General features: G+C 37.2%; 1 protein-coding gene across 1 annotated transcript in view; it reads left to right on the top strand.

Moving 5' to 3' along the window:
* The first annotated feature begins 1,542 nt into the window (after positions 1 to 1,542).
* SPAG16 (sperm associated antigen 16) overlaps positions 1,543 to 10,731 on the top strand; it is an 894,878-nt gene continuing 885,689 nt past the window's right edge. Inside the window, exon 1 of the mRNA XM_068543791.1 lies at positions 1,543 to 1,669. Coding sequence (XP_068399892.1) covers positions 1,543 to 1,669 — 127 coding nt within the window. The remainder of the gene's footprint in view (positions 1,670 to 10,731) is intronic.

Genomic DNA, 10,731 nt, shown 5'->3' with positions numbered 1-10,731 from the left:
TTCTACATGTCTTGCTGAGTGTGCAAGGCCCTGACACTCCTCACCCAGGCCATATCTCAGTCTTGTGCTTACAGGAAACAACCCTGAGGGATGAGGAAATTCCTCCCTTTGGAAGGAAGAGCAGGCTTACGAGAAAAGCAGTGGATTCCCCAATTTCAAAGTTCCCTGAATTTTCAGCCCCTTATAATTCTTCCTTGCATCTTAATGAGCACTCGGGATATGTTTGATATGAGAAGTCAATGACAAGGAGTAAGTTATTAAAAGAATAAATACTACTAGGAATGAATTCTCTAACTATTACATCTAATTGTGATGCTTGAGTATGCTAAAAAAAAAAAATCCCCAAACCAAACCAAACAATTAAGTACAAATAACAGCTATTTCTTAGTGTCTACCATGTGACTGGTGAGTTCTCAACTCCTTATGTTGTTTTACCTCTTGCAACAATACTTTGAGGTAGGTAATAATATCCCCATTTTAAAAATGAGGAAACTGGGGCCTGGAGGCATTAAGTGGTTTGCCCAAGGTTTCATAGCTAGTAATGGTGGAGCCAGGCTCTGAATGCAGCCTCTCTGGTTCCAACATTGAAGCTCTTAATCACCTCATTAGAAGTTGCAACTATGTTTTTTTTGGTAATAAATGGGAATTTTTATAACGAGGTGCTGTTTGGCATCCAATTTTCATCAGAATGTAGGATGAAAAAGAATCCGTAAATAAAAGGGCCCTGTAGATGGTTCTGATACATACACAATATAAACCCGAGGAAGATTCTGTCATAGCAAAAGGACTGCACATGATTGGGCAAATATCATTTATTATACATTATGTTAGGACAATTTGTACCTCAAAATTCTTATGGAAATGGCTTTACTTTGGTAAGAATCAACGTTACAACTACAATTCCAAGTCCCAGAGTATAAAACCAAAGACAAAACAGACGTCCAGATAAATACTTTGAATGAGTACGAGAATGGAATTGACTAGGGTGACCATCCTTGTTCTTTATTGGTAGTTCCCCTGGGCCAATCTCATGATTTCTAGGACTTTTCTTTTTTCTCCAGGTACTGAGGATCTTCCTCTTTTCCATTAGTTTTCCCTGGGGACAACTAGGACTCTACACATACCTTAAAATCTGGGGACTGATGATTGGCATGTAAGAACCAACAGAAAGACAATTTAGAGAAGAAAACGAAGTGAAAAACAAATGCTAGGGTCAAAACTGAAGAAAACCAAGCCACCTCGGTAAGAAAAGGTGTGCAAACCAAGTCCACTGCTTCATTTTATCTCGTCCAGTCCAGGAACTGCATCCCGAGGGCTCAGGGTAACTAGGCAACGAGGTTGCCCCGGTAACGTAGGAAGCGAAGAGGACACCCCCATTTAGGGCTCGGGGTAGCCCTTCCTGGCCCGGAGCCCGCGCGGTGGGAGGGGTGAAGGATGCCAGACTCTCGCGAGAGCTGCGTGTGTGTGTTCGTACTCGAGCGTCTTCGCGGTTACCTTGGGACGCGGTGCGGTAGCCAGGGGCAGGCACCCGGAGCGCTTCAGATGGCTACTCAGCGAGGGATACCCTCCTCGGCCCTGGGGGTTTTGGAAGAAGCGTTGGGCATGGGCTCGACGGCTGCCGGGGACACCGCGGAGGCGGTGGCCGCCGAGGGCGCCTACTACCTGGAGCGTATCCTTCCCGAGTAGGCGCGGCACCCAGACGCTGGCCGCGGTAACGGGTGTTGGGGGCGAGGGCGCGGGCTTCCGGCTCTGGGTGCCCTGTGAAGCTTGCGGTCACCCAGCCGGTAGAGACGACTGTTGGACCTCTAGGTGGTTTCAACGCCACCGCGACCCCCTGCTACCTACCCACTGTAATTTTTCGCCTTGTAGTAGTTGTAGGCTGATGTGTTCCTGTTGGAAAAAGTTAGTAGTCACCACTCAGTAAACTTTGCAGTTTTATTTTAAAGTAGCACAACAAATTAATCCAACCCTCCTTTACCTCAGGGGTTTTCTTAAGCCCCCAAACGTTCAGAATGCCGTGAAGATAAATCCGTAGGGCAACATCAGGAGGTTAAGGAAAAGACCGCTACCTCTAGGCTTTCAGGAGAGGAAGGAGGAAGCTCAGAATATCCAGCCGGATCCTGTAGATGGTCCAATTGTCCAATGCTTAAGTGATTTGTTTTGGTAGCATCTACTTACTGGGTAGTTTCAATTTGGGCTACTTAATGATAAAAATACCCCCGTCTCCCCCGCCTTTAGCAACTAAATGGTAACCTGGTGACCTGACGAGGCTCAGAGATGTTAGGAAGAAACAAGATCAGACAGTGATGAGCGATTATCATTGGAAATAACCAGAAAAATTGAATAGCCATATGTGGATAATTAGGTTCACTATCTCTTGTGTAAAGCTTTTGAGCTCCCCTTCTCTAAATTAATGGTATTGAGGAGAGGGGGAGGGTTCATGAGAAAAAGATAACTACTCCATTCTTCAGGCAGATAGGAGAGAGATGGATAATCTGTTTTATTCTTAAAGGTATCAAGGAAACTGCAAAATCTACCTTATTTTTTTGTCCAAATATAATCCCCCCGGATTTAATTCAAGATTCCAGAGATCCAGCAATGATTCATTTTGTAGGCTTTTAAACTGATTAACCTGTCCTGACTCAGGCCCAGTATACATCCCTGCTACAGGGAGCTTTGAAGAACTTGGTTGAAAAGCTCAAAGAAAATGTGTAGTATTTCATTCAGTGCAAACCTGATTTTTACAGGAATATGTTCGAATAGCTTGAAATAAATTTGAATGAAATATGTGGGTGCTCTAGTGTCTTAAGTGAGGTTTTATACTCTGTTTTCCTAGCTCTTAACAAGCTGTCTTTTTCAGTAATCTTCCTTTTTAAATTCAAAAACAATTCAACGACTCTTTCAGCGCTAATCTACATCAAAGTATAAAGTTATCCAATGTCCATGCTAGTGATAACCAGGCATCTTATATCTGTCTGCATTAAAATGATTTCTATCACAATAGTTTAATTGTTAACATGAGACAAACATAGTGAGGTAACTTTTTTTGCAACCATCTTTGTGAAATAAGTGGTGAGACTGCAATATAGCACAACTTTCACTAATGAAAATCTGGTTTACTTAATTTGCAGGGAGATCACCGAGTTACAGCTACCAACATATAGCAGTTTGCAAAAAACCTATCTTGCAAAGACTTCTCCAAGTAATCACATTTACAAATATAAGCAACTATAACTTTTCAGGATTTTTTTAATTGAAGTATAACTGACTTACAATATTATATTAGTTTCAGGTGTACAACATAGTGATTCAACATTTTTATACATTATGAAATGATCACCAGTATAAGACTAGTTACTGTAAGTCACCATACAAAGTTATTGTATTATTATTGATTATAATCCCTATGCTATATGTTACAACACCATGATATATTTATTTTATAACTGGGAGATTGTACCTCTTAATTCCTTTCATCTCTTTCACGCAGCCCCCCATCTCCCTCTTCTCTGACATCCATTAGTTTTTTCTCTATATCTATGAAACTGCTTCTGAGCTTGTTTGTTTTTTTTAAAATTCCACATATAAGTGAAATCACACAGTGTTTGTCTTTGACTATTTTACTTAGCATGATACCGTCAAGGTCCATTCATGTTGTTGCAAATGGCAAGATTTCAGTTTTTTGTTTTTTTTATGGCTGAGTAATATTCTATTGTATATATGTGTACCACATTTTCTTTCTCCACTCATCTGTTGATGGACACTTAGGTTACTTCCATATGTTGGCTATTTTAAATAATGCTGCAATAAACATACAGTGCATATATCTTTTCCAATTAGTGTTTTGTTTTCTTTGGATAAGTACCCAGAAGTGGAATTGCTGGATCATATTGTAGTTCTCTTAAATTTTTTGAGGAACCTCTGTACTGTTTTCCATAGTGGCTGCACCAATTTACATTCCCACCAACAGTGCAGGAGGGTTCCCTTTTCTTCACATCCTCACCAACACTTGTTATTTCTTGGCTTTTGATAATAGCTATGCTGACAGATGTGAGGTAATATCTCACTGTGGTTTTGATTTGCATTTCCCTGATGATTAAAGATGTTGAGAACCTTTTCATGTGTCTGTTGGCCATCTATATATATTCCCTGGAAAAATGTCTATTCAGGTCATCTGCGCATTTTTAATTGGATTGTTGACTTTTTTGATGTTGAATTGTGTGAGTTCTTTATATATTTTGGATATTAACCCCTTATCAGATATATCATTTGTAAATATCTTTTCCCATTCAGTAGATTGCTCTTTCCCTTTTCATTTTGTTGGTTTCTTTTGTTATGCAAAAGCTTTCTAATTTGATGTAGTCTCATTTATTTTTGCTTTTGTTTCTTTTGCCTGAGGCAACAGATCCAAAAAAATCAAAGAGCATACTGCCTATGTTTTCTTCCAGAAGTTTTATGGTTAATGTCTTATATTTAATTCTTTAATCCATTTTGATTTTATTTTTGTATATGGTAAAAGAAAATGGTCCTGTTTCATTCTTTTGCTTGTGGCTGTCTAGTTTTCCCAGCACCATTTATTAAAGAGGCTGTCTTTTCTCCATTGTATATTCTCGCTTCCTAGTAGATTACTTGACCATATAAATAAGAGTTTATTTCTGGGTGCTCTGTTTTGTTCCATTGATCTGTGTATCTGTTTTTGTGCTAGTACCTTACAGTTTTGCTTACTATAGCTTTGTAGCATTGTTTGAAGTCAGGGAGTGTGATAACTCCAGCTTTTTTTTATTTCTTAAGATTGTTTTGATATTCAGGGTATTTTGTGTTTCCATGCAAATTTTAAGATTATTTGTTCCAGTTCTGTGAAAAATGCCATTGGTATTTTGATAGGATTTCATTGAATCTGTAGATTGCTTTGAGTAGTATGGATATTTTAACAATATTTTTTCTTCCTATCCATGAGCACAGTATGTTGTTTCATTCATTTGTGTTGCTTCAGTTTTCTTCATCAATATCTTACCGTTTTCAGAGTATAGGTGTTTCATCTCCTTGGTGAAATTTATTCATAGCTATTTTACTCTTTTTGATGCAATTGTAAATGAGATTATTTTCTTTATTTTGCTTTTTGATAGTTTGTTATTAGTGTAGAGAAAGACAACAGATTTCTGTATACTAATTTTGTATCCTGAAACTTTATTGAATTCATTTATAATTTCTAATAATTTTTGATGGAGTCTTTGGAGTTTTCTATAAATAGTATCATGTCTGTAAATAGTGACCGTTTTCTTCCTTTCTGATTTGTATGTCTTTTCTTTTTCTTGTTTGATTGCTGTGGCTAGAACTTCCAGTAATATGTTGAATAAAAGTGGTGAGACTTGGAATCCTCATCCTGTTTCTAATCTTAGAGGAAAAGCCTTAAGCTTTTCGACATTGAGTTTGGTGTTAGCTGTGTGTTTGTGATATATGGCATTTATTGTGCTGAGGTGTATTCCCTCTATACCCACTTTATTGAGAGTTTTTATCATGGGTTTATATTGAAATTTGTCAAATGCTTTTTCTGCATCTATTGAGATCATGATGTGATTTTTATATTTTGTTAATGTGGTGTATCACATTGATTGATTTATGGATATTGAACCATCCTTACATTCCTGGAATAAATTCCAGTTGATTATGATGTATGATCCCTTTAAATGTATTGTTGAATTTGGTTTGCTAATATTTTGTTAAGGATTTTTGCATCTATGTTAATCAGGGATATTGGCCTGTACTTTCATTTTTTGTAGTGTCTTGTCTGGTTTTGGTATCATGATATCCCTGGCCTCATAGAATGAGTTTGGAAGTGTTCCTTCTTCAATTTTTTGGAATTGGTATTAACTTTTTTATAAGTGTTTGGTAAATCACCCTGTGAAGCTGTCTGGTCCTGTACTTTTGTTTGCTGGGAGTTTTTTGATTGCTGATTCAAGTTTTATTATTAATAATCAGTCTGTTCAGATTATCTATTTCTTCCTTGTTCAGTCATGGAAGATTATATGTTTCTAGAAATTTGTATATTTCTTCCAGGTTATCTAGTTTGTTGGTATATAATTGTAGTAGTCTATTTTGATTGTATTTCTGTGGTATTGGTTATAACTACGCTTTCATTTCTGATTTTATTTATTTGGGCACTCTCTTTTTTTTTTGAATAGTCAGGCTGAAGTTTTTTCAATCTTGTTTACTTTTCAAAGAAACAGCTCTTTGTTTCATTGATCTTTTCTATTGTTTTTTTAGTCTCTATTTCATTTATTTCTGTTCTGATCTTTCTCATTTACTTCATTCTACTAATTTTAGGCTTTGTTTGTTCTTCTTTTTCTAGTCCTTTAGGTATAATTTAGGTTGTTTATTTGAGATTTTTCTAGTTTCTTTAGGGTGGCCTGTATCACTAGAAACTTCCCTCTTAGAATTGCTTTTGCTACAGCCCATTGATTTTGGAAGATTGTATTTCTATTTTCATTTGTCTCAAAGTATTTTTTAATTTCCTCTTTGATTTCTTCATTGGCCCATTGGTTGATTAGTAGTGTGTTGTTTAGCCTCCATGTGTTTTTGGGTTTTTTTCCAGTTTTCTTTTTGTTATTGGTATCTAGTTCCATACTGTTGTGGTTGGAAAAGATGCTTTCTATGATTTCACTATTCTTAAATTTATTGAGACTGGCTTTGTGGCCGTACGTGATCTTTCATTGAGAATGTTCCAAGAGCGCTTGAAGATAATGTGTATTCTGCAGGTTTTGGGTGGAATGTACTGTATATTTGTATAAAGTTTATCTGGCCATTAATGTGCCATTTAAGGTCAATGTTTCTTTATTGATTTTTCTATCAGGATGATCTTTCCAGTGATGTTAGTGGTGTGCTAAAGTTCCCTACTATTATTTTACTACTGTCAATTTCTCCCTTTATGTCTGTTATTATTTGCTTTATATATTTAGGTGCTCCTTTGTTGGGTGCCTAAATATTTATGAATGTTATATCCTCTTCTTGGATTGACATCTTTAGAATTATATAATGCCCTTCTTTGTCTTCTGTTACAGTCTTTATTTTAAAGTCTATTTTGTCTGATATGAGTGTTGCTAAGCCAGCTTTCTTTTTTTTTCTTTTTTCTTTTTGCATGGAATATCTTTTTCTATCCCTTCACTTTCAGCCTGTATGTGTCTTTAGATCTGAAGTGAGTCTCTTGTAGGTGACAGCTATACAGCAGTGTACTTGAAAGTTGCTTAAGTTTGAATGCATTGTAAAAGCACTACATTTATACTCCCCCCCCATGTTTTATGTTTTCGATGCCATATTTTACATCTTTTTACTTTGTGTATTCCTTAACTGCTTATTGTAGTTATAGTTGACTTTATGACTTTTGTCTTTAACCTTCATACTAGCTTTTTAAATGTCTGATTCACTGCCTTTACTATATATTTGCTTTTACCAGTGAAATTTTTTCTTTTGTATATTTTCTTATTTCTAGTTATGGCCTTTTATTCCACTTAAAGAAGCCCCTTTAACATTTCTTATAAAACTGGTTTAGTAGTGATGAACTCTTAGTTTTTGCTTGTCTGGGAAATTCATTATCTCTCCTCCAATTCTGAATGATAACCTTGCCAGCTAGAGTATTCTTGGTTGTAAGTTTTTTCTTTTAACATATCATGCCACTGTCTTCTGGCCTGCAAAGTTTCTGCTGAAAAAAATCAGCCTATAGTCTTACAGGGGTTTCCTTGTATGTGACTAGTTGGTTTTTTCTTGCTGCCTTTAAAATTCTCACTTTATCTTTAAATTTTGCCATCTTAGTTATAGTGTGTCTTGGTGTGGCTGTCTCTGGGTTTATCTTGTTTGGAATTCTTTGTGCTTCCTGGACTTAGATATGTTTCCATTTCCAAGTTAGGGAAGTTTTCAATTATTATTTCTTCAAATAGGTTTTCTGACCCATCCTTGTTGCTCTTTTCCTTCTGGAGCCCCTATAATATGAATGTTAGCATGCTTGATGTTGGTTTAGAGGTTCCTTAAATTATCCTCATTTTTTAGTTCTTCATTTATTTTTGCTGTTTAGATTGGGTGATTTCCACTATTCTGTTTTCCAGATTGCTTATGTATTCTTCTGTATCATCCACTGTTGTAATTCCCTATGGTGTATTTTTCATTTCAGTTATTTTATTCTTCAGCTCTGGTTGGGTCTTTCTTATATTTTCTAACTCTTTATTGAAGTTCTCACTGTGTTCACCCATTCTTTTGAGTTCGGTGAGCATTTTTATGACAATTACTTTGAAGTCTTTATCAGGCAAATTATTTATCTCCGTTTCATTAGTTTTTTTTTTTTTTCTGAGGTTTTATCAAGTTCTTTCATATGGAACATACTTATCTGCATCCTCATTTTGTTTTACTTTCTGTGTTTGTTTCTATGAATTAGGCAAAATAGTTATTTTCCCTAGTATTGAAGTCATGGCCTTGTGTAGGAGCATTCCCTCTATAGACTGCATGTGCTGGTTGGCTTTGGTAGGCTGGCTGGAACTGAAGTGGGCATGGGCTGGGAAAGAGGGAGGGTCCTGGGACATGCTCAGTGAGGGCTGCCTTGGCAGGGAAGCTAGAGATGAAGTGGGCACAGGCCAGAGACATGCTGGGGTGGCTTTGGTAGGTCAGCTAGAAGCCAGGCATTATTCAGTCTGCTGCCTATGTGCTGGGACTCAGAGTGAGTGAGTTTGTGCATGAGCCCTTTAAGGGTAGAGTTTTTGTTTCTTGTAAGAGCTCTCTAGCTCTTCTGTATGTAAGCCCCACTGGTTTTCAAAGTCAGACCTTATGGGGGCTCATATTTCTCATGCAGGTCCCCTGGCCTGGAGTTACCAATGTGGGACTTGAACCCCTTGCTCTTTAGCAAGGGCTTCCGTGGTTATGATATCCCCTCTTGCTTGTGGGTCGCCACACTGGGGATGTGGGTGACCAGATCACACCTCTACCCCTCCTACCCGTCTTACTAGTCTTCAGGTTGTTCTCAGAGTTGCTTTATATGTAGTTGTAGTTTTGGTGTGTCCATGGGAGGAGGTGAGCTCAAGTTCTTCTTACTCTGCCATTTTGATCCCACCCTTCTTTGAGGATTTTATTATCCTCTTTGTGAATTATCTAGTCACTCTGCTTTTCCTCCTTTTCTCTTTTGTTGACTATTTTTGGTTTCAACCAAAGGGTAGTCAGTAGTTACTAAACATTTAACCAATCAGTTTTCCTACATTCAGTCTTCAGGTAAGAGATTTAGTCATGTGAGAGCCTTTAACTCTTAGTTAAATGAAGTTTGAGGATTACTTTTGAATGACAATTATCCCTGTATCCTGAGCTCTCTTAACATGCATTATTAAGAGTTGACTGTGTAGTTTTATTTGACATTGTTTCTTAAGGTGATTATGATAGTTGCTGAAGTGAGACTTTCTTGGGTTTAAAGTCTTTAGTTTTCAGGTAATTTAATTGAGCTATTGCAGTGGATAAATAAAAATTATAATATGCACTAATGAATCAGAAATCTGATCTGTACTTTGCACATATACTTAATCACTTCTAATCCACTACATTTGGTCCCGGACTTCCCTTATTTATGACTGAATAGATGCTCCGAGAACACTAGACAATGAGCTGTTAATATTGAGCAAGGCTTATGAAAGGGCTTGACTCAAATTCTCCAGGAAATCACCCTTTTCTTTGCTCTTAAACATTCAGACATAAAGAACATGTAAAGGTTAGTGTGGTCCGAACCAGAAACATATCCAGGATCCACCATGAGGGTGAGTGGCTTCATTAAGAGAAGCCTCACATTCTTTATGACAGTTTAGAGAATGTGTCCAAGAAATAGAATTATCACCCTTGAAACACCCCTCCCTTGTAACCTCCTAGCTATAGTGGTGCCACCTGTATCTCTTCTGAAGCACTCCATGATATCACTGCTGTTAATTTTTAAACTTGTATAGGGAGAGATGCAAACTTACACGAGATAGTTCTTATCTTACTTAGCTATCTCCAGAACTTTAAGAAATCTAATCATGGAATATATGAATCCTCTAGTGAACTCTTTTTTAGAAAGATATTTGCAGCTTTGCAAAATACAAGGCTAGATTTTAACTATGTGATCTGTAAATGGGCAAGTAGGTATCTCTAGTAATTGTAAAGAAGATTGGTCGTCTTTCGTGAATGAATGCTCTATTAAAAATCAATACAACCTGAGAGAGGTTTTCATTCATAGTAATGATCAGGGGTTGCCTTTTAGTGTGTGGCTGCAGACATTTGGGAGTGCCTATTCCAGCTGAGAGATGCAGGCTGGAATGATTTGTATTAAGAAAGCTAATGCTTAATTGATTTTTTGGCTACTTGTCTAAAGAAAGACCTTATTCAAGGAAGAGTAATGAAATGCATGGACTCCAGGGAAGTAGAGCCCCCAAAGTAGTATTGTTTTTGTTTCCTACCTCCCTTTTTGCTGATTCTCTGCTCCCCTAACTGGCTTTTGATTATTATTTTATCTTTCTAGACATTTTAATGCTAAGAATTTGACTTAGATCATGGACATACATTTGCTGACCCCTGAAAAGGTCTTCTTTGGCCCCAACAGCAGTTTGTGAGGGTTGACTGAGTTTAAGCCTGTCCTTTGAGGCTAACCAACTCTGGATGCAGTCCCAAAGTCAACTGTTTCAAAAATGCAAATTAAGGATTCCAGACCCTGAAATATGGTGATCACACTAAACC

This window comes from Eschrichtius robustus, chromosome 5, assembly GCF_028021215.1.
Source record: "Eschrichtius robustus isolate mEscRob2 chromosome 5, mEscRob2.pri, whole genome shotgun sequence".
NCBI lineage: Eukaryota > Metazoa > Chordata > Mammalia > Artiodactyla > Eschrichtiidae > Eschrichtius > Eschrichtius robustus.
Note: the sequence above shows the minus strand (reverse complement) of the source record. Positions and strands in the feature narration are given on the sequence as shown.